Source organism: Cimex lectularius, unplaced genomic scaffold (assembly GCF_000648675.2).
Source record: "Cimex lectularius strain Harlan isolate CLEC.00 unplaced genomic scaffold, Clec_2.1 scaffold129, whole genome shotgun sequence".
In the NCBI taxonomy this organism is placed as follows: Eukaryota; Metazoa; Arthropoda; class Insecta; order Hemiptera; family Cimicidae; genus Cimex; species Cimex lectularius.
This window is the reverse complement of record NW_019392715.1, coordinates 944,475-969,006: the sequence shown is the minus strand read 5'-3', so window position 1 is coordinate 969,006 and position 24,532 is coordinate 944,475. Positions and strand designations below refer to the sequence as shown.

Below are 24,532 nucleotides of genomic sequence, written 5' to 3'. Positions count from 1 at the left end.
ACCCCATCCCTAAAAGGTCTGGGACTTGGTCGGCTCATAAACCTCTTTACAAACCCCAAGATTTTGGACCATTTTATCTTGGGGAGTGATTTGTCAATGTCTTCTCCTTCAAAAGTTTCAAATCTATCCCTGGCATACCTATCACATTCTGCGAGGTAGTGTCGGGCCGTTTCTTCTTTTATTTCACAGAAGCGGCAAAAGGGGTCTGGTAGGATACCCATTATGAAGAGGTGTCTTCTCAAGGGGCAATGGCCCGTTAGGATACCTATCAGCCTCCTTATTCCCCTCCTTGAGTTAGAGAGTAGCCATTTCGTTTCTTTTGGTTTGATTTCCTTCAGAAACTCCTTCAATTGCCTATGTCCGGGAGGCAGATTCTATTCTTTCAGGAATTGTTTCATGCCCCAGCAATTAATACTCTCTTTCGCTGTGCTTATAGAGTGGGGTAATACCGGTTGTGGCCCGACAAACACGGTATTTGAGCCTTCTTTGGCCAGGCTGTCCACCTCTTCATTGCCATAGTGCCCCTTATGAGCTGGTATCCGTATGAGGGTTACCCTATTCTCGTACCTGGTAGTAATCCTATTAATAAGTTCAACGGTTTCCTCTACCAGCCTAGATGTTGATAACTCTTTTTGTAGTGACTTAAGACTGACATGACTGTTGGAAAAAATTCTAATATCTTTTCCCTTAATCTTGTTCTCCACGAGTGTTCTGCAGCAAACATTGATGGCCCAGACCTCCGCCTGAAAGACTGAGGTGTTATTACCAAGAGGGGAGGAGATGCTGATCCCTAATTTAGGTATATGTATTCCAGCACCACTTCCCTTGTCCTTAATGAGTGAGCCATCAGTGAAGCAGTCTAGGCTACGATGGACATCATCCGCACTACAGTTGTAATCACAGGGAGTAACTACCTGAAAGTGCTTTTTCCCTAAAGGTGTTTTTACTTTTTATTGCTTACGCTTAGTAGTTGGTTATTGACCTTACTCAATAAATGTAGAATTTTCGAGTGACCTATATTATTTCCCTTATGGTTCCAGCTGCCTTCCAGTAGAGTATGCACTTAAGAGTTAGGGTCGATGTAGTAATATTTATGAAAGCACCCCATTCATCATAACTTATGTTAGCTTATTACTTAATTCTTAGATTATAGTTTGCTCGAGTTCTGGGCTGAAATGACCTAGCTGTCGAAAGCCCCTACAGCCTAACTCCATTGGTCGGTTACCAAGACCCCCCCCCCCCGAGCATTTGGCTCAACAGCTCAACGATAGTCCTAGTCACCCAGCCGCATAACTCTGAGAAACTAAGGTGTGAAAATAAAATAAAGAAATCACAAAATTCAGAATATATTTATTTACAATAAGAATTTATTTATCAATAAATTTTAAAAAATTTAAACAGTTGAAGAGAATTAAAAGTTTTTTCTTTTAATTTGTAGGCATAGAATAGTACACCAAATAGTGTTTGTACTAAGGAATGTGTATGGAAACTGCTACTTGTAAAAATAAGTACATACATTTATTTTTATTATTAATATTATTACATCATTTGAAAAATGAAAGATTATTTTTCTAAAGAATAATTATTTATTTAGAGGTACTCAATAAATCATAAAATAACGAACTACACACTACTTGTAAAAACCTTATTCAGGCCATTAGGCTGTACACACTTTATTGTAAATTACGGTTTGTACAATTTCTTTATCCTTCATCACAGACATATCTCACTGTTGTTCATTTATACATAAATGAAGCTGAATCTGGGGGGGAAAAAAACAATTGATAATTAAGCCCAACTTTTTAAAAATAAACTTCTTTGTTTTAATTACCTGCACAGTGCCTGTGGTAAAGATGAGATTATTGGTCCATAACCTTGCGAATTATCATAGAGTTCAAACAACGGAGCGGCAACAAGTTTGTAGTTTTTAGGGACGGCAAATTGAGCTAAAAAATATGCAAAAACAAAAACAATATTATCCCCGTCCAAATAACAATTTAATGCCTAAACAACATTTAGTTCTATATCAGAAACATTGTTACAAACTATTTACTACAACAATTCAACATTCAATTATGTATTTTAAAAATAAAATTGAATTTTTTCTGCTTGTGCAGTTCAGAATTGGCAATGTGACAGCAAACTCTTATGTTAATACAATAATGGTTCTATTAGTACAATTTACTGATTAACATTCCAAAAAATCATGAGGTCATTTAAATGCTGAATTTTTATTTTAGATAAATAATACTTCAAACAAATGTCTGGATGAACAAACTTAAAATTGACTTTGTTTCAGAAATGTTTTTACATAAACTTGCTCAAAACGTAGCCATAAGAATTGAATGTTGTTATAAATAATTAAAAGACCAATAAAACAAATTAAGAAAAAATAAACAATAAAAATGAGCAAATAAAGTCTAGAATAAATAATTCACACACAAAAAAAATCAGATCCAATTATGTATGACAAAATGTATTCAGTTCTCAAGGATATTAACATCCTTTTTTAATTTTTATAATATAAAATGTAATGTTATAGAAAAAAGTGTCTATTTACATATAAGGTATTAAATCAAATGTCTCTAAAAATTAAAAAATATTCCCATGAAAATGAATTCAGTGAACGTGGTCATTGCAAACAAAATTATATTTGTTTAATCTAGAACCCAAACAGCTGTTTTTATTTTTTTATTTAAAGATATTGTTTAATCAAAATTATTTGTGGGGAAACTATAGGCGCTAAAGAAATCAACAGTGAAATGATTTAAAACAATTCCCAATGAACAATATTTACAATGTAATCAAGTTACTACACCATTCATTTAACATAATGTGTATAAAACTTGAAAACAAGAAATGGTTGTACATATTGAGATTTATATAAAATTTTATAAGTACTGATTAATGTTACAGTCTCTTATATAGAAAACTTGGTCAATCAGTTCTAAAAAAATGAAAAAAATTGCAATAATTCTTGAAACTGAATATAAAATAGGTTGGCATCAAATCGATATAACTCCATTAAATGTTACAATCAAGGTGATGATATACTCAAAACATTTCAATGCCTGAAAAGGACAGGAATGTTAGAGGTTTAACCACTTCAACTCTTGTTTGGATTGTAATTTTGTGGATTAAATACAAAATTACGTAGAAATTAATGAATTCAATAAACAAAACGTTTAAAAATGACAACAAATGTGTAGTATTGGGTTACGTGACAATTTTTCCGTTTTTTCCTTCTTATTGTAAAAACAAGTGCATTATCTCCGCTATTGAATATATTTCTAAGAAAATAAGTAATAAGCAAATCCAGTGCAACATTCAAACCTGATTAAACGTTAATTTTAATCTATATTTGAATTTAGTGAATATATGCACAACGGAAGTGTCCAGATATACAGGGCGCCCATCCTCTTGGTATTCTGATCCCCCCAACTAAGGTATGATCAACAAGAAATAAAGTTTTATTTATTAACAGCTAATGAAGAAAAAAAATATGCCAGTAATTTTGCATAATGAAATTAAAATATTTTAAAAATTAACACGCAATTGATGTACAACTAATATTTCATTTATTTTTTAAAATGCTTTTTTATTTAACAACATTTATAAGATAATGACCAAAGCATGTATTGCATTTACATATAGTAAAATAATAATTGAACTATCTGCTTATTGTTCTGATTTTTATCTACTCTGTACATTTGATTCATGTAGATAAACGGAATGTTATTTTTTACCATACCAATTCTATACAAACTTTTCTAACAACCCAATATCTGATTTATTTTAGATGAAGTTATTAAAATTTAAATTCCTCTATAAAATATTATCTTTTATTATATTAATTAAAATGCAAGACTTTTTTCAAGGTGAAGAAGGAAGAAATGTGTGTGGAAAGGATTGATAAATGTCATGTATAGCGCTAAAGAAAAAAAGAAAAACTAGTGATTTTCACTGCTATTCCAGATTATGCAACGGTGTACATGTTTCATACAAATTTTAACAAGTAGTCAGTATAAAAATGAAAATGTATGTAACATTTTTTGTAAGATTACAAATGAAGAAGGAACATGTTCCACAAACAATTAAGTACAATTAGCAAACAACTGTTGTCTTTTTTTTCATACCTACATCATATTAGACTCCATTATTATAATTGAGATCAAATAAAATCAAAAGAATGTTTCTAGACTTCAAAAAATATTATTACCTATATAATATAAAGCATTTGGCTTAATAGTAAAAAGTTAATAAGTAAACATGCACAAGAAATGTCTAACTAAATACATACGATTAATAAAAAATATAATATAAACAAAGCAACCTTTCTAATTAATAAATTTTACTTCATAATACATGCCTTATTGTATTATCATTAATATAATTTGTTTGTATATATTTGAACATCTCACACTCCCAGAAGAGTCCATTTTTTGAGAATGGACAGTTGGTACATTTTCTTAATGTTTTGCTACATAGTAAGGAAAATTATATTCTTATTAAGGTGCAGTAAAATATAATTTTGCCTTACAATTATTACATCTCCGATTACAATTAAATAATTCAAAATTCCCCTTTAAAATAGACAATTTTTTTTTAAATAATAAAACGTGATTGTTTATTTATGTTGGCAGTTATTACTGCCTACAAAGAAATTAGTGAAACAGAAAAACTAATTATTTCATTAAAATTCTAATTAAAAAATAAATAAATAAATAATAAAACTTTGGTTTTACATGATGAGACAATAAATTATAAAAAAAAGGAAAGAAAAAATAATATTTCACGAGCAAGTTTTCGGCCCCAAATAAGCAATCAATGAAAGTTTATACAGAGTGAAAACATTTTACATGTAAAAAGGGTGCCATTATTTAAAATAGTTACTTCAAGAACACATCAATATCTCAACCAGAACCCGTATTTAAGTTCCCATATTAAATAAATATAGAACATTAAAATATAATCCAATTAATCCTTTATTTAATGTTCCCTTTATGCCATTTGATCATATTTCACTAGGAACCAAACATTTATTTATGAAGGATTTTTTTTGCAACAACAGAAGCTTTCACCATTAGAAGTTGCTTTGCTATAAAATATGCAGGAATTTAACAACTTCTGCTCAGTGTGAGATAAGCCTAATAGCATGAACGTTTAAAAAATAAACATTTTTTAAAAATAAATTCATAAATGTGGCATAAAGGGCAAGCAGGATTAATTAACAGGTTAAAAAAAGAAGACAAAACGAAGTTCTTTAAAAGAATTCTTTTTCTCTAAAACATACATTCCCCAATTTTCTCTTAATTTGCAAATAGTTAAAAAAAGAACTTTGATCTCGAAAATTGATCATTATTTATTTATTATTGGGACCACAGGAAGTAGCTTGGTAATTCAACCGTTATCGAATTGAATAAACACCCTTCTTTTGAAATATAATGGACTGTAGATTTTTTGGCCAGGTTGGTTGAACTTCTCAATGTCTTGCTTAACTGTGAAATAAACATAAATTCAATTACAGTTTATCCATATGTTCCCTTGTAAACTTTGATATTGCTCTTCCTTCTTTTATTACCTCTTTTTAAGAAATTCACTATTTATATCAATTTAAAATATTTTGGATGTGAGAAAATGGTGAAAATAACAACATACCGAATTAAGAAATGGTGTAAATTTTGATGATTTACAAATGAAATGACTTGTGTTACCTTTTTCAGCCAGTTGGACGAGAAATAGCCTTTTATGCTCTTTTGGCTTTGTAATATGTGGTGGAATGTAGGGATACTGTGGTGGCTCAAAATTCGGTCGCCACCAGTTGCCGATAGTGTCTTCGACAATCCAATCTTGTTTTACACCATCTTGACGCCCTAGTGTCTACAAAATCAAGATAAAACATTTTCTATAAGTAGTTTGCACAACCTTTTACTTCATTATGATTATTAAATTATAATACAGACAATTTTGATTAAGTATTACATTATTTAATTTCAATATATTAATGGTTAACTTAAATCAAAACTCACTTCTGTGAGAAGTCTTTTAAGACCGTCAACTTCATCTTCCCCAGCATTAAGTTCACCACCTGGTAACTTGAAAAATGTTGTTCCTAACTGTAATAATAAAACATGAGGCAATCCATGTTCGTGCACCAAAAGAACTCCTTCTACACTTCTCCTCATTCCAATCTTTTCAAACTCTTCTCTCATCCGCTGGAATCTGGCTGGAACTGAAGGATCTTTTTCAAAAAGAGGCTCTTTCGTGCCAAACGTGTAGTTTGTTAGAGGGTACCTGAAATGACAAGCAATTGTTTGAATCTAAACCAATCAAGTCAAATTCATTGATACGCAAATTACATGATTATCAATAAATTGGTAAATTCATGGTGCTGTTTAAAATCGTCTAAGATAAAAAATTTAAGAGTTACATTTAAACATAGCAGCAGAGATGTCTGGTGAGCAAAAAAATAAATCCTCAAAGCAGTAATAATACATTTATATTAATATATGTGGGAAGAGAGCATCTCAGATCAATTGCCCTCCGGGTCTGGTTGTTTTAAAGGTTTTTTGGGTAAGAGTTGAGGAAGATATGCAAGTGCAAACAGAGAAGAACGACGTATATTGTATAGCAATACCTTGTTAAAAAAGCGTGTTACAAGTAATGCGTACATTCAGTTACTCCCCCACATATATACTAAAATAAAAATTAAAATGTGTGCTAATATACTGTCTAAAAATGTAAAAACAAATATCAGAATATTGAACCTATAATGGAGATGATTGCACCATTGATCACACTCCCAAAAGAGTCCATTTTTTGAGTATAGACAGTTGGTACATTTTCTTAAAGTTTTGCTTCGTAACAAGGAAAATTATATTCTTTTTAAGATGCAATCAAATATAATTTTGCCTTACAATTATTACATCTCCAATTACAATTAAATAATTCAAAATCCCCCTATAAAATACTGACAAAATTAATTTTTTTAAATAATAAAAAGTGTTAGTTCATTTATGCTGGCATTTATTACTGCCCACAAAGAAATTAGTGAAACAGAAAAACTAATTATTTTATTAAAATTCTAATAAATAAAATTTTGGTTTTTCATGATGAGACAATAAATTATAAATAAAAAAAAGAAAGATAAAATAATATTTCATGAGTAAGTTTTGGCCCCCAATAAGCCAGCAAAAGTTTATACAGAGTGAAAACATTGTATATGTAAGTTCTCTTCCATATTAAATAAATACAGACCAATAAAATATAATCCAATTAATCCTTTATGTAATATTCCCTTTATGCCATTTCATCATATTTTACTAGGAACCAAACATTTATTTATAAAGGATATTTTTCAACAGTTGAAGCTTATTATTATATTCATTAATTTTCATGGCCTGCTTGACCAATTAATAGAATTCATTTAAGTAAGGTTTTTAGTTGGCAAAAAGGAGGGAAAATTCAAAAGGTGGGGTTGAGATGGGAAGTTAGTGCCCGAGTGGATCGAAGTCACGTGGTAGAGTAGCGGCGTATCAAGCCGAAGGTCGTGGGTTCGAATCCCTCTTGTGACTGACTTTTTTATCTCAACTAAAAACCTTAATTAATTGAATCTTATTATTATACATTAGAAAAACTCCTTTGGTTTTTCATTGCTAGAACTAAAGGCATTTTCCCTCTACTTTACCTTTAAACTTAAGTTGTTTATGTTTGAATATTTAATTATGTAAATAGTCAATTAATTATACACAATTTTTTTCGAATTGAAAAATTTGTGTCACAGGCGGGATTCGAACCCACGACTTTCGGCTCAATACGCCGCTGCTCTACCACTTGAGCTACCGTGACTTCGATCGCCCATGCCACAAACTTCTCATTTCGACTACCTGATTTTATTCTAATTATAAGCAAATCGCGGCTTCATATAGAAACACTTTTTATTAACGATTATACTAGATTTGCGGGACTGTGTACGATTCACACAGTTTCTGGTGTGATTCTAGATTAATACTAAATTTTTTATCAGCTTCTATTAAATTTATAAATATTAAATTAATTATACACAATTTTTTCCGAAATGAAAAATTGTGTATAATTAATTGAGTATTTATATATTTAACAGAAGCTGATAAAAAATTTAGTATTTTTTTCATTTTCTCGATAAAAGAAAATTCTGCCTTTAATTTGTCTCATTGTTTTTATCGATAAATATTTGTTTATGTTATATTTTAAATTGGGAATATCAATTAGAGGGAAACACACTTAATCCTTAATCCAAAACAAGAATAAAGGATTTTTCAATGTTTAATTTTTACGGAATTTAAAATGTTTATTCAGTCTCATTTGCATTCTGAATAAAATTTAGAATTAATCTAGAATCACACTTATGAATCGTACACAGTCCCGTTAATCTAGTATAATCGTTTATAAGAAGTGTTTCTATATGAAGCTGCGATTTGCTTATAATTAGAATAAAATTGGGTACTCGAAATGAGAAGTTTGTGGCATGGGCGATCGAAGTCACGGTAGCTCAAGTGGTAGAGCAGCGGCGTATTGAGCCGAAAGTCGTGGGTTCGAATCCCGCCTGTGACACAAATTTTTCAATTCGAAAAAAATTGTGTATAATTGAGTATTTAATAGAAGCTGATAAAATTTAGAATTTAATTATGTATTTAAAAACTTAAGCAGACTTTTTGGTAGGATAATAATTGGATTTGGAATTTATATAAACTCAAATCTGCATTGTAATTTACAAATTCGATAACCACCCACCTCAGCTGTTGGCATCCCGCATCCTGCTACCGAAATTGGGCTCCAGGCCAATTCAGCACCCAACGCATGCAGTTCCTAGATCCAAATCCATTCACACTCTCATTCATTCTTAAATAAATTCTTTCCTATTTACATATCATTCATTCAATTGGTGGTGGAGTACTCGATATTCTACCGTCACCCTTTACACCTGTTGTATAACCTGATGGGTACTCAATATTCTGCCATCGGCCCTCTCACCCTAAACATTCACTCTAATAAATACATTTGCTTTTCCCCTGGATATTCGCTGTTCAGCTCAAGCACAATTCTCATATCAGCGTGGAGTTGCACCCTTCAATTAAATGAGATAAATCGGGCAAACTTTCTCTGCTTGTAAGAGACATATGTGTTTACGATCAAAAGTAAGTGTCCATGTGTCAACCTTGCATGGCCCAAACTTAATTGGGAGAAAATGACCCCTCTTCTGATCGACAGTGCTCTCCAAATGCAAGATCTCTGCCGACCCGGCCCACCAACACTGCTATGTTAGTTGAAAATTTACTTTGTTGATTTTTTACCGAGTCATTATTGTTCCAACTTATAAAATGAAAGAAAATATTTTCTGTTTTGTTTAAAAAAATTGTTGTGGTTAGAATGCTAATTATGTTATGATCATGCACATATATAAATTATGTTTATTGAGGTTTACTGTCTTAATTATGTCATTATAATATAAAAAATACCAATTTTTAATAATATAAAACGAGCTTTGTTGTTTGATAACAATCGAAGCTATAGTATAAACAATCGGTCGACTGAGTCATTGTATAACTGAAACTGAAAATAAATAAAGCTGAGAGTCATTCTGCCGAGAACGCGAAGCCGACAAAATAGACATAGGCAGATGGACGTCAAAGTATAAAGAGCGGCAGATCGGAAATTTATTTGAAAATAGAGATTTACGAACCCAAAAAGGTGCGACTTACAAATTAATCGGCCTGTTGATGGTTAGCAATTGTCCTCCGGTGTATTTCGTCGGGAAACTCGTCGGAGCTTGGTTCGTGGAAGCCCTCCGCGGCCAACCATGGCCACCTCCGGGAGGCGTCACGTTCTGGTTTTCTTGTTTGTTTATCGTCGCAGCCGTAGCCATGAGTCGAACGTTTGTCCCTCGGGGTCGAAATGCTCCTAGCACGCCAACGAGAACTGCCGAATGAAACAAACTTGCCGAAAGACAGGGGTGGACGCAGCAAAACGGTAATCGACCAACACTAGCGTGATTTTCCGCGGAAGAGAGACTTGCCAATGAATATGGAGCCGATGCGTCCTAGCGCCTTCCGCGGTCTTGCCTCTTACTAGCGCAAGCCGCAACCGTGCCGACATGCAGCGGCCGCTTTTGTAAATTTACTTACTTATTTAACGAGAAATATCCCAATTACAAATAAATAAATTTTGCAAAAAATATTATAAAAATAAATATTCTATATAAATGATTGATATAATCTATGGTGGATATAATCATAATATAAAATAATTGAAAAATAAAACAACAACGAAACAATCATGAATACAAATATTATGTGAAAACATATTTTATTTTTTGCCGGCACACATTTTTCCTTTCTGCATTTTCCTCTTCGGTATTTTCACCCTCAAATTAGTTCATTTATTCAATGCTTATCTTATGGTTGCAATGGCCTGGACTCATCTGCACCCTTCACTCACATACCAACAATATATATTCATTCACCAATAACTACTTACAGCACGCTAATAAATACACTCATGGGCCTACTTACTTGCCGTACACCGAGGTACATAGTAAATATGAAAGTATTCATGAATACTACACTAATTAATACAAAATATACATAAAGAAAAATAAACATAATTATTTAATCACAACTACAGAAAACAAAATACACTGCTCCACAAAAAAGTGGCACACTATATTTTTTCTTTTTTAAATTGACTACATTATGGCCATATTTTTTGTTTTAATACTTTAAAAATGATTGAATAATTATATGTGTGGTGTTTAGTGACTATTAATTAAAGATTATTTAGAGATCGTGAGATGCGGTTTGGTGTGATGTAGGTTTTAGAAAAACATTTTTTTATCGTGCCAATGTTTCGATCTCTATTGAGATCATTTTCAGGGCCTGGGATTGGCACAAAAACATTGGCACCATAAAGAAAATGTTTTTCTAAACCTGTCACACCCGACTGCTCTCATGCACATCCAATAATCATTAATAATTATAATTGGAAGGAAAGTATTTGTTTATGTCACTGATAGTGAGGTGCTTAATTCATAATTTTATTTAAAATCTCCACAACGTAAATCATCAATGAAGGTTTTTAATCTTTTAAAAATATGGAGTGTTTAGTGACTGTTGGCTAATGATTATTTAGAAATCGTGAGATGTACACTAGACCGCATCTCACAATCTCCAAATAATCTTTAAAAATATATTTATTCACTGCTAATGAAACAAAACAAAATGGTTGCAAAAATGTCTATAATCAGCGAGCAAGTTGCCTGGCCATTGCACTCATTGAGGGTGGAAGGAATGAGCGTTACACTGCAAGTTTTAGATTTGCCTAAAACAATGGTTGTTGGGCATTCATTGGTACCAGGAGATTGTAAGGAGTACTCGGAGACTAGGAACAGGATGTCGAAGAGCCAGGGGTCCAGCTGATGATCATTTATCAGATTTCACACTCTGAGACATTGCTTCTGAAATGCCACAGACTTCAAACTGTACGGGATGTATCCATTAGTGCTGAAACAGTAAGGAGCCTTGCAGAAGTGAATACATCCCATGAGGCCAACAACAGGATCCAGCGCTTACCAGAGACCATCTGTTTGCAAGGGACACTGACAAAGGGCGGAAATAGTAATGAAGGAATATTATATTTTCAAACGAGTCCCAGTTTTCTTCCGTTCACCACATGGACGTATTTGAGTTTATCGAGCAGCTGTAGAACTCTACAGCCAATGCAACATTGCTGGAAGGGGGTCGTTCAGTTATGGTGTGGAGTGGAATTTCTTTGGAGGAAAAAACAGAGTTAAATATTTTTAATAGGACACAACTTTATGCAGAAATCTACGTGACAGAAATTCTTGAAGAATATATGGTGCCATTTGCTCCTTTATTGGCGAGAAATTTTTGTTTTATGCGAGATAATGTAAGACCAACTATCACTACCTGTGTTATGCACCTTTGAGATGTCAATATTTACATCCTAAGTCACTCAGCCTGTATTCCTGAATTAAACCCCATTGAGTACTTTTGGGACAAGCTCGGACGATGGGTAAAACGAAGAAATAACCCTCATACATCCTTAGCTGAGCTGCAAGTTACGTTGGTTGAGATTTGGGATGTAATTACTCAAGAAGTGGTTAAAAGCTTAATTATTAGCGTGCTGAGAAGGTTAGAGTGTATAATAAGAGCAATAGAAAAAGAAAAAAAAAAGAAGTAACTATTAGCAATATTAAAAAAAAAAAATGTCGTTCTAATGACCAAAATATTTTTATTACACATCATTAAATATTCTTCTAGGTTAAAAGAGGTTCTAAGGAAGCAACAACACCAAACTTCATCAACAAGTAAAACAATACAAAGATAATAATACAATTGTTAACTTATTTTACTTATAACAATGTCTAAAATCTAGTAACATTTCTTACAATATTAAATTTACATATATTAAACAAAAATATAATACAGTGAAACAAAAATTAAATATTTTAAAAGATCGTGTTCTGACCAACTCCTCCAAGGAGTCAGTTATTTAAACGATAATTTAAAATTTAATTAAATTAAAATGCTATTAAATCCCCAATGCCCTGAAATAAGCTTGCTTTGACCACACGGAAGTGCCAAAAGGGGGATTGTACATATCTTCCTCATCTGATTGCACACTACACTCAGTATCATCCAACGAGTTCAAGCCGCTGAAAGCACCAGCATAAATGACATGAATGGTTGTTTCAACTGACAACTTCATGTCTTCAAGCCACTGGAGGGGAAAACAAATAAATGAAATATATTTGAAAATAAAATGAGGGAAATTTAAAATTTATTTTACCTTCGGAGTGATTAAAAAATATTGGGCTTGAGGATCCTTGCAAACAGCACACGTTATCAAAAAATACACTCTTTTTTCATTAAAGGCATCCATCCCCTGAACAAAATAAATCTTGTAATTATGGTCTTCATCTTACTTATTCTACTTGTGTATTATTGTAATATATTTATTTTATTTTATTTTTAAACAAGGGTTTGCAACAGCAGAGGTCATATCAACTGTTGGGGTGCCGGTATTTGGAAAAAAAAATTAATTAATTTAAAAAAAAAAAAAAAAAAAAGTTTGCAGGGCCACAAGAGTCAATCCCGAGACCTTTACCTAACAGTATTAAGCACCGTATCAATGCCTAAACCATTGCGACCACCGACACTTCTACCCTTCTGTTTATTGAGCTAAAATTTGTGTGGCAAGAAAAAAAAAAAATTGGCTTAAGAAACAAAAGCTGATAACAATTAATGAACATATTGTCATAGAATAGAAATAGTAAATTATTGAGTTGTCACATAAAATACTCCAGATTTGAAAAAAGAAATTTTTTTCAATGAAATTGCCAAAAAAATTGAAAAAAGTTTTCACCTGTCTATAGGTAATGTATTAGGAGAATAAGAGGAACACTGTAAGCTTCATAGTTCCTTTAATTTGGTCACAGTATGTATTGCTATGGACAGGAAAAGGCTTTTTTTGTAGAAATGGTGAATGATGGAGTGAGTGCGGTGTTCAATCCTTTTTTAAAAAAGGTAGTTCCTACTCACAGTAACTGTGAGTAGGAACTATCTTAAAAAAAAAAGTATCATCTATGCATGATTATTTCATGCTGTTCTAAATCTATTAAGTTTATGAAAATATGTCAGAATTAGCCTGCAAAGTTTATGGGGAAGATACAATCATATGCATTACAATAATAGCATTTATGAAGGAAAAAATCCATGATCGCTTTTATCGCAGTCAATGTGATAATTCTTTTGTGTGACTTTTGCCACTTCAATGAGAAAAAAATATACATATACATTTTATTGTAACAAAAATTTATGACTGGCGATGACAGTAGTTTATTTATTATCAATTTAGTTTTGTATGCTAATGAAACATCTATTTAACAAACTTACGCTAGAAGCCCATTTTTAGAGGACAGGGTAAAAGATGGGGTTTGAAAAAACCAACCATTTGTAAGTATGTCAGGTTCAAATGCAGGGCCGGTGGATTCAAATCCGGGACCTTTACCTTATAGTGATGAGCACCATATCAACGCTTAAACCGTTGCGGCCACCGACGCCCTTAAAAAGTTATTTTTATTACAGATAAAATTAAAGATCAGTTTGCTAATGAATATTTATTTACGATATACTTGTTAATATGACCTCTGCTGTTGTGAACCCAAATTAAAAATAAATAAATTTTGACAGCGTGTGGCCTAGAGAATGAGGTTTTGTATTATGTAGTTGCCATTTGCACAAAATTGTCAGAGTAAGAAGTGGTTAGGCTCTAAGACTTAAGCAGGGAAAAAGTTATACAAAAATCGGAACAGGAGAAATAAAGTCTAAATGCCGTTCTCAACACAATTGTTTTTTCTTATACGCTCACTTTATCGAGCCAAGGAATAATCCCACCTTTAAATTAAGTGGGACACATCGACCAACGTTTCTTTACGTGCCAGATAAATACTTTGGCCCAGAAGTGTCTGTGTGTCAGTTTTTAGTGTGGCCCATTTTTAGACATGAGGTTGATAGTATGATTCAATCGGATCCTCGCTCTTGGTAATAATTTCTTATCAATTATGAAGATTCTTTATAATAATTGGTTTAATTTCTATGCATAATGTTGGCATTATATCTATGCAAATACATACTACTAAAGCTAACTTTGTTATTGAAAATGATCAATGATGAAAACAAGGATACAACCAAGACTACCACGTGGTTTTAGAAATCCTTCAACCGACGATGAGCTAAGGGCTCGAAATCTGGATCATTGGAAAACAAGTTACTGTGAGTAGGAACTATGTTTTTTCAAAAAGGAAGGCTTTTTTCTGTGCGCCAGTGCCAGATGTTTAATGATTAAATTTTGTTTACGGTTCTGTTTAGGCATGTGATCAAGTGGTCTATTAACACCACTAACCTGATCACCATCAAATGTTAACAGAACGGCCAATAACAGAAATACTGACTCCCAAACAAGATAAAACATCGTCAGGACTTTTAGAGCTACCTGGTAATGACAATGATCATATCTTAGAATATTAAATGTTATCTATTACAATAGCATCCTCATCATTCAAATTATATTATTATAATATTTTCAAATTTAGAAGGCTTGATACATGTAGAGAATAATTTGGTATATCGCCTCTGACCTGAGAGTCTTACGGTACAACCACAGTTACAGATCACCATTAATGTACCTCATGGCTACAGCAATTTTTAAATGTATGTGATGTGTCTGTAAACTTAATGGAATTAATGTAATTGATTAACATTGATTGTTTAACCCAGCCACCAGCCACTAGTGTGCTATATACCCCAGACCTGGGGCAAGTGAGTAGTCTGAGGAGTTAGTGAGAATTGAGAAGATTCAACCCTGAGAAGTATTGAGTATTTTGAGGGAGTGAGTATGACTAGACTTCTGTTTGTATTGGATAGTGACGACATTCTGGTGAAGGAATATCAAATACTACCAATGCCAGGCATGGTGATTCTGAAGTGTGACAAACGCTGTAGCTGGGGAAGGGCCCATTGGTGTAATTGTTGTCTCTTAAACTTACCACATTATATGGTGTCAAACTTCTCCAAACTGACACTGTTAATAACTAGACATCCATTATGGCAAGACAGTTTACAATTTTATTTACTCGAAAGGAAAAAAAAGAGTATAAAGTGCAAAATAAAACTACATATATACTGTTCATACAGGTATTTCGAAAATAACAATAAAAACAACTAACCTGATTGATTTCATCAACAAATCTAAATGGCACTTTAATTATGTTTTGAAGCGATAAGAGGAAAATTGCGGTTGTAAGAGATCTTTCTCCCCCACTTTGCACATAGGCATTTAACTCTTGCAGTGGTTCATCATTCCTGAATTTTACTTTGATACTGACGCCATAATTTTCATAATCCTCCTAAAAACACTTGCAAAACAATTCAAATCATCTATTTTCTGTAGCATAATTTTAAAACAGTACATACCGGATCTTTTCCATGATCAAGTTCAACAGAACCACTACAACCCAAAAAGCTCAAATAATCAGAAAACTTTAAATTAATTCCATCCAACAAAGCTAGAACGGTGGTGAACCAGTTTTCTTTTAATGCATTCAACTCTTGCTCCTCAGAACCAATCATAACTTCCATTTTTTCTACCTCGCCCCTCAGTTTTGAGACAATTTCTTGTTGCTCTTTATAATCGGATAAAATCTTTTAAATAAAATGCGAAAAAGATTAATAACAGCATTTGTAAAATATCATTAACAAAATAAAAAAAATCATTTTTACTTTTTTACTAGCTGCCCTGATTAAATCCACTTCATTTTCTAACTGTAATATACTTTGCTGTAATTCGTCAATATTTTCGGCAAATTGCGAAAACTGAGGTGCATATTTTTTAATAAACTTGTCATCATCAGGCGTCAATCCGTCTGTTGATTTTCTTGCTTGGTTTAGAAGAAATTTAACTTCATTCTTTAAAGACAAATATTCCTTTTTTTTATTTTCCAATTTTTCCTAAATCGACCAAAATTATTAAACAAATCAAATTTCGTGATTTCAGTCCATAAAGAAAATTACTGACTACAAGTTCATTTTTTTTCCTTTTGATTGATGCACTTTTTTTTTCTTTCTCGGTTAATACCCGTGTGATTTGGTCATGTTCTAAATTTTTCAGACTTAAGGATATGTTATTTTTACTTTGTTTATTAACAATTGTATTCAGTTGTTTTTGAATTAAAACGGATTCTTTCAGACAACTCTAAAAAATATTACATCAGAAATCAAATTATAGGGGGAACAGCAAAATAAAATAATATAAATAAATAATACCTGGACCAACTGGTTTAATTGATCCATTTCAACATTAACATCTATTTTATTATCTTCCATTAACTTAAGTTCTTCTTCTTTCATTTTTAATCGAACTGTTGTGGTTTTAATATGTTCAATAGCTATATGAAGGTCACGTTTTTTATTTTTTAAATGATTCATCTGTACATCCAATTCTTTATACTTTTGTTGTTTCTCAACCAAATTATGTTTTATAACTTTTACGGATTCCTTTTTTTCATTTAACCTGAAATTTATTCCAAAAGTTAAAGAAAAGAAAAAAATATTGTGTCCTACCATACTCTAAAAACACTCACGCTACAGTTAATGAATCTATTAATTCATCATTGATAGGAAACGAGAGGAACCTCGCTGAACCGATTTCCTTTACATTATGTATCACTTCTCCAGAAAATCTAGACTTTTTTGACTGAATACATTTGTCTCCTAAAAACCAAAAATAAATCATTTAAAAAGTTTATTATTCAATTGTACTATTTGAAATTTAAATTTATTAACACTTTCAATTCGGAGGTCTTCCCTGAGACCACTTATAGTTATTATTTAAAAACTATCTAAATATAATAAATATCAGTATTCTATAATTGTACAACAAAATCAGAACTATAGCCAATTCTAGAGAAAAGAATGGCGTACACAGATTTGTATGACATATTGACTGTACTCAAAATAATGATATAAACAATATTAAAAAGATAATAGTATATTTGCCTGCAAAGTAGTATTTTATTTGATGAGGTATACTACTGAAATTCTGTTCGACCTCTGCTGAACCAATAGGCACTTCATGAACTCTAAATTTCTGGCATAGCATCTTCAAAATAACTGGTGGTGCTTTAATAAAATCTAGCACATAATCAGTGAAGCCAAACTGTCTAATAAAAATCACATTAATTAGTAAAAACATCAAATAGAGGGAATGTATGAATTTATAATTACTTAATTTCTGACAAGGGCAGAGTTGGTGGAAACATAGTTCTTATATCCCTGTCTGGAGGGCTGCAATGAAGCGTATTTATTTGTAAACCTTTATCTCTTATTATTTCAAAAAATTTACTCATATCCTAAAAACCTATCTTGTTAGAAAAATTACAAATTATTATTTATGAAAATGTAAATAAATGAATTAACCTCAGGATCCTCACAAACAAAAGCGATTAGATCCCTGTACCTAATGCATTTTTCTACATATTTGGCTTTATCTGCATTGTTAACATCTATCTGAAAAATAAAAGCAAATATATTAAATTTAATATACACAATTTTTCAAAATGTTAAATTTATCACACAGGCGGGATTCAGACCCATGAACTTTGGATAAATACTCCGATGCTTTACCACTTGAGCTACCGTGACTTAGATCGCCCATACCACAAACTTCTTTTTCATATATATAATAATACATGATAATACAAAGTAAAAATGAATGGTTTAAATATAAAAACAATTCACTCATTTCGTGATCCGCTTGACCAATTAAATCATTACAATTAATTAAGGTTTTTAGTTGAGATGAAAAACCTTAATTAATCATAAAAACAATGTTTTATAAAAATATTGTTTACAGTTAATTTCAAATTTTATTGGATAACAAATACATAAAAAACACTCACTTCTAAAAACACAGGGCCATAAATTTTCTTCTTGAATTGATGTTGATTGTTCAGAAGCCAATCATGGGCAGTGTGTAAATCTGGATTCTCATGCAACAATTTCATTTTACTTTCTTTGATACTGCATGCTTGTTGGTATTTGTAATCGATAACTGCAAAACTTAAGTTAATAAAATCCCTCATTCTTCATCCCTCTCATTCAAGTACAATTCAAACCTTTTAATTGTTCATTTACATTTGAATAATTTTGCTGTAGAGTATACTCCTCTTTCCTTAGATCACACTTTTTATTTCCAATCATTCTTAATTCTTCTTCTATACTTTTTAACTCTGACGTTAAGTCATTTTCTAAAAATTACATACACAACACATTAAGCTAGTTTATTTAGTATATAAATAAATTCTAAGACATTGTGATGAAGTTGGCTAAGTAATGTCAGTAATATCTTAAATCTGCCTACTTTCACTTTGCTCTGTATGACACATTTACATCTATAAATGAATACAATACAAATGAAAAAGATTTGATTGATAAAACTGGTGAGAATATGCAGATCAGATGATCAGGCAACATATACACATAAGTAAATATTATACAAAATATAATCATTGTTGCATACCTGTAGATTTTGGAAGTGTTCTAGAAATGATGTCCAGCTGTTTCTTACACTCTTGTATTTCTTTTTCTCTATTTCTCTCTGACTCAATCTTTTGATCGAAATCAATTTTCGAAGTGTTTAACTTACTTTTTTGTTTTAAAAGTTTCTTGACCATTTCTTTTTCTTCGTGTTTTAAATTTGTCAATTTGTGTGTCTAAAAAAACAGGTCCTTCATTGTATAATCTTTAAACAAGTCAATATTTTTAAAACTTAATTTGGATTTAATAGTTGAGAAATACTGTTATGAAACATGTCATGACAAAGTTTTTGCTATTTTAATTTTTACTTAACCATTCAATTAAAGGAGATTTCATTTTCATAAATATTTAATTATTTTCATGTTCATATTACCATGTCATCAATTTGTTTCGTTATGTTTGTTTCAAGCTTCAATGTTGATCTTATGGCCTCTTGAACTGGTTTTACCTCAGCATCGACTTGCACACACAACTCTTCAACTTTTTTGACTTGTTCAGAAAACTAAAACCATTATGGTTAATGATTCTGAAAACATAAGTATATAAAGAATGCGTGACCCAATAAATTACCTCCACCCTATGTTTTTCTTTTTCTTCGAATTGTAACCAAAGAACTTTCTTCTTCATATTATCAAGGGTTGCAATTGCATTTTGCCTTTTTCTAAATGTGTTCACTTCTTCTTCTAATCTACCATATAATAAATAAATACAAATCACACAATGAAAGCCTCTTTTATTATGTAATGAGTAAATAAGTTACTTTGCCAGTTTGTCTGCTTCAATTTGATTTTTGTGTTTAATATCTAACAAATTGCGTTTGTTATTGATGGAATTGGATTTGAAAGATTTCAACTTTTCAAAACACTCAAACAACTGTATATTTCCTATAGAAAATTAAATTAAAACTAGGAAATTTTAAAAAAGTCTGGTTTTTATTACCAACACATTTTTGTGTAGCATCTAGCAATTCCACTTTATTCATTTTAGCAAAATCTTGAACTCTATCTTGAGGCAAAATTTGACATAAGTTATTTATGTCTATGTTAAATTTGGATAAGATTTCTTCAATCTAAAATAAAACAAATGTAAAAATGAATTAACACACTTAAGATCTTAAATCCAATACCTTTTTGAATGCAACTTGCTTTCCTTGAAGAAACCACTGGGAATTGTTTCTATTTATTATCTTCCTTTTAATTGAATAGTTTCTTCCATTTGTATTGAATAATTCAATTTCAATTATTGCTTCTTTAGAACCTCTTTTAATGTAATCTGCCACCTCGAAGAATATTTAATTATGTTTAATACAAATATCTTGGCCATTTGGACATGACATTTTTTTATGTATTCCTAATAATTACTAAATATTTAAAGCAAACTCTTCTTACAAATGGTAAAAATCTTAATTAACTACTGATGTTTCATTTCAAAACAAGTGTATGAATTAAAATAATTTTAGCCTTTAAGTATATCCCAGATGAATCTAGTATGCCTATTCTTTTAAATTGTAAAAATATGTATTATTAACCTTAACTAACCCTATTAGAATAAAATAAATCAAAATGCTTTAATTGTAGTACTGAATATTTGTACACTAGCATGATCATCTCCTTTCATCCTAATCTAGCTTTTCTTAGCATTGTCTTAGACATGTTTCAGCACTGGCTGTTTCCAGGGGTTGATCTGACTTTGTCAAGTTACTAATTTCATGAACAATAAGTTTTATAACAAATTAGTGCAAAAATTTCAAATTGCACATCTAATTGTTGGAAAGAAGAAGAGTATCCTGACTGATCATGAGAGGTGTGCCACAAAGGTCGGTATTAATCCACTTTTTTATGTAATATATAAAAATGATTCCCGAGAATGACACATTACTAGTCAATTAATCACAGCTCCTCACTGAAGATGGTGCAATGACATTTTTTCATTTACTTTTCATTTCATTCATACATTTTTCTTTTACACTGAAAAATGCACTGATACGACTGCGAATAAATTATCGTTATCTACGGGGATTTGTACATGGCATAACTATGGATAACAAGAACCGTGGATAATAGGAAACACCTTAAATCTGAGGCTTCAAAGCATTTTCTTCTATCTGCATGTTAATTAGACACTTTCTGTATCTCATATTTTTTTTTTTTTTTTTTTCACTAAGAAAAATACCATATTTCCCCATAACCTGGGGAAATACAACAACCTGATGATATCTTGGGTGCCAGGGCACAGGGGAATTTTGGGTAACGAGAAAGCAGACAGACTGGCCAGAGGAGGATCTGCAAGACCAGCCATAGGCCCCGAACCTATTCTTGGGATAACAAAAACAAATAGAGAATCCTCCATCGCAGAATGGATCCAAGCAAAACAAAAGGAGAAGTGGATAAACTCTAGCGGTGCTAGACATAGTATGATGATGGTACACAGATGGCTCCAAAACAAACTAAGGAACCGGATCAGGCGTTTTCTGTACAAGCCCAAAACATGAGCAATCAAACTCATTAGGGAAGTACACTTCGGTCTTTCAAGCAGAAATACATGCCGTCAATGCTTGTGCCCTGGAAAATCTAAAAAAAAAGGTCACACTGACAAAAAATCCTCATAAGATCCGATAGCCAAGGAGCCATTAGAGCATTAGCATTTAAAAGAATCACATCAAACTTAGTCAGTGAATGCATCCAAAATCTCCAAAACCTGGGGAAACACAACAACCTGATGATATCTTGGGGGCCAGGGCACAGGGGAATTTTGGGTAATGAGGAAGCAGACAAACTGGCCAGAGGAGGATCTGCAAGACCATACATAGGCTCCGAACCTATCCTTTGGATAACAAAAACAAACATAGAATCCTCCATCGCAGAATGGATCCAAGCAAAACAAAAAGAGAAGTGGATAAACTCTAGTGGTGCTAGATACAGTAAACTTATGATGAAACAACCCTCACCAAGATTGGCGAAAACACTGCTGCAATTGGAGAGGGCAAAAGTCAGAGGAGTGGTGGGACTACTAACCGGTCACTGGTATCTGAGAAAACATCTACACAACATGCGTATATACAGTGATGTTCCCATCTGCAGATTATGTAATGAGGAGGAGGAAACAGCCACGCATATCATCTTCGAATGCGAAGCAACAGCTCAATGGAGGTTTAACCTAACGTACGAAAAAGACTCAGGGTACCAAATTACAGCAATAACAGTCAATGACCTGATACTTCTAAGAAGAAGAATTGAGTCTATTGACTGAACTAAGGAACTATGAAGGTACAATAAGCCAGAAGGCTGCAGTGCCTTGGGAATACAAACCCTGCTTCCCAGTATCCTTTCCACCACACCATACCATACCAACCATAATATGCTTTTATTTGAGTTTCACTTGATATCTGTGTAGCTAGGTCTCTTAATAGAAATATATTTGAATTTAATTTTTTTTATTAGATCTGTACAGTGGGCAGTCCAATTTAGTTTAGGGTCTATTTTAATGCTTAGTAGGCTAACCAATTCAGGATTTGTTTGGAGTTTTGAGAGGTCTCTTTGGCTTAGTGTAAGGATTTTTACTTTTATTGTTATTGAGGCATAATCCATTTTTCTCAAACCATTTTTTGAGTTCATTTAAAGTATTCTTATTCGTTATATGTGCCTTCACTCGGGATTTATCAGACACTGAAGTGGTGTTGTCATCTGCAAAACCAGTCAAGTGTATACTTGGAAAATTTATGTAGAGATCATTTGTGAAAATTAAGTAGACTATAGGACCCAATACAGACCCCTGCAGAACTCCCATGTTGATCTTTTCAAAATCAGACAATTGTTGGTTATATTTAACTGCTTGTATCCTGTTTGACAAGTAAGATTTTATCAGCTTTATCGCAGAATCAGAAAAGTTGTAGCATTTTTAATTTGGAAATGAAAATCTTATGCGAAACAATCAAATGCTTTGCTAAAATCTAGAAAGCTAGCTACAGAGTAAAGCCGGCATCAATCCCCCTTAGATGGCTATCTCCAGTGTAGGAATTTTTAAAACGACCTCTGCACAGTTCAATCAACATTTGCATACTCTTCAAATCCACAAACAAAACTTGGATTTGGAGGTTGATTTTCTTCATATAAGGGATTGAAATAACAATCATGGTAAGAACTACCTTTGGGGGAGAGTCAGATCACCACCTCCTGGGGGAGAGGTAGTAAGATTCTTTTTCATCTGCACCTAGCATATTATCAGACGCTGTTTGTTTACGAGAAACACTGCTGATCTCATAAGTAGAAAATGCCTCAAGGCCGAAGAATCAAGACAAGTTTCTTCCCCACTTGCCCCTTCCGAAGGGTGGACCAGCTTCAGGCGCCTGACCATGCACAACACGTCAAGAAGCTCAATGAACAGAAATTATTTCCATCAGGCATTCTTCGCATTGGATTTGGTCATGCCATCACTCCCGAGTGGAGGGGCTCGTCCTACTAAGAACTTCTGACAGACAGAATTTTGATTTTAATACTATCACCCCTAGTGGAGCCCAGCCGTTCATTAAAGATTACTCACCATCAAACTATTACAAATCTTTAACTTTTACCTCCTCTCTAACAATCACAACTGACAGAATGGTAACAAAGATTGATCTTGGGGATGGGATCCATCTGTCACACGGGGGTGTTCGACACTGTTTACCAACACCTGTCATGAAATCTGTCTGTCATATTATGATGACGCAGGACAGGACGTGTGTGAAACACGAGATATACTTTTATTGAAATCGTGTAATTCAATATTGACTTACGTTGGACGATCTGCCTATGACAGTCGGCTTGCCTCCCAATCCTAGAATCACAGCGCAAAGAAATGTGGATTTGCCTGTTCCGTTCGGTCCGAGTATTATATTGAGCTTCGCCTTCGGATAAATTTCCACATTAGAATAAGTCCTAAACATTAACAACAAGTTACAAAGACGGAACAAGATTCAAAAAGTGAAATACTGACACAAAATCGACCAGTGTGATTCTCACGATCATTCCATTTGACATGGGCTGTTCATTGTCGTAGGCCGAAGATGCCATTGTCAGAAACGATGTACTATCAACAATTCATAAACTTCAGTTGGAAACGAAGATCAAAGTTAAGTGTCAACTAAGTTATGAAACACCGGCTGACATTTCCCTGTTTTTCGCATGTATTGGGCGCCACAAGTTTAGAGCCAGCACCATTTGTATTTAAGGCTAGGTTCAACAGGAGAATATTTCTTCTCCTTAAAATATATTTTAAAGACATTATTACAACTAATTTATTTTATTGATTTATATCTATTTAGTTAAAATATCGTTCATATTATTTCATCATCAGTTTTCAGACAGGAAGAAAATTTTTTGTTTGACAAGCTAAGAAATACA

The 24,532-nt window shown here is 32.5% G+C and overlaps 2 protein-coding genes across 3 annotated transcripts; both read right to left on the bottom strand.

The window, feature by feature from the left end:
- Window positions 1-1,391: 1,391 nt before the first annotated feature.
- On the bottom strand, window positions 1,392-10,151 carry LOC106665731 (cleavage and polyadenylation specificity factor subunit 5). 2 transcript variants are annotated; one of them, XM_014392396.2, is made up of 5 exons: window positions 9,741-10,151; window positions 6,030-6,294; window positions 5,715-5,880; window positions 1,832-1,946; window positions 1,392-1,762 (listed from the first exon to the last, which is right to left on the bottom strand). In XM_014392396.2, the coding sequence occupies exons 1-5, from the start codon at window positions 9,902-9,904 to the stop codon at window positions 1,741-1,743; spliced, it is 732 nt and encodes a 243-aa protein (XP_014247882.1). In that variant the 5' UTR covers window positions 9,905-10,151; the 3' UTR covers window positions 1,392-1,740. The 2 variants fall into 2 exon arrangements, with proteins under 2 accessions (XP_014247882.1, XP_014247883.1); XM_014392397.1 differs by lacking the exons at window positions 1,392-1,762; window positions 1,832-1,946 and adding an exon at window positions 5,347-5,498.
- A 2,130-nt stretch (window positions 10,152-12,281) lies between these two features.
- LOC106665754 (structural maintenance of chromosomes protein 5) lies at window positions 12,282-24,410 on the bottom strand. The gene is made up of 21 exons (XM_014392446.2): window positions 24,126-24,410; window positions 23,926-24,067; window positions 20,278-20,430; window positions 20,091-20,220; window positions 19,912-20,035; window positions 19,722-19,839; window positions 19,525-19,653; window positions 19,135-19,327; window positions 18,731-18,862; window positions 18,515-18,666; window positions 18,033-18,122; window positions 17,841-17,965; window positions 17,613-17,776; window positions 17,198-17,327; window positions 16,881-17,127; window positions 16,633-16,809; window positions 16,338-16,565; window positions 16,032-16,259; window positions 15,785-15,964; window positions 12,847-12,942; window positions 12,282-12,777 (listed from the first exon to the last, which is right to left on the bottom strand). The coding sequence occupies exons 1-21, from the start codon at window positions 24,200-24,202 to the stop codon at window positions 12,589-12,591; spliced, it is 3,204 nt and encodes a 1,067-aa protein (XP_014247932.1). The 5' UTR covers window positions 24,203-24,410; the 3' UTR covers window positions 12,282-12,588.
- Window positions 24,411-24,532: the final 122 nt, after the last annotated feature.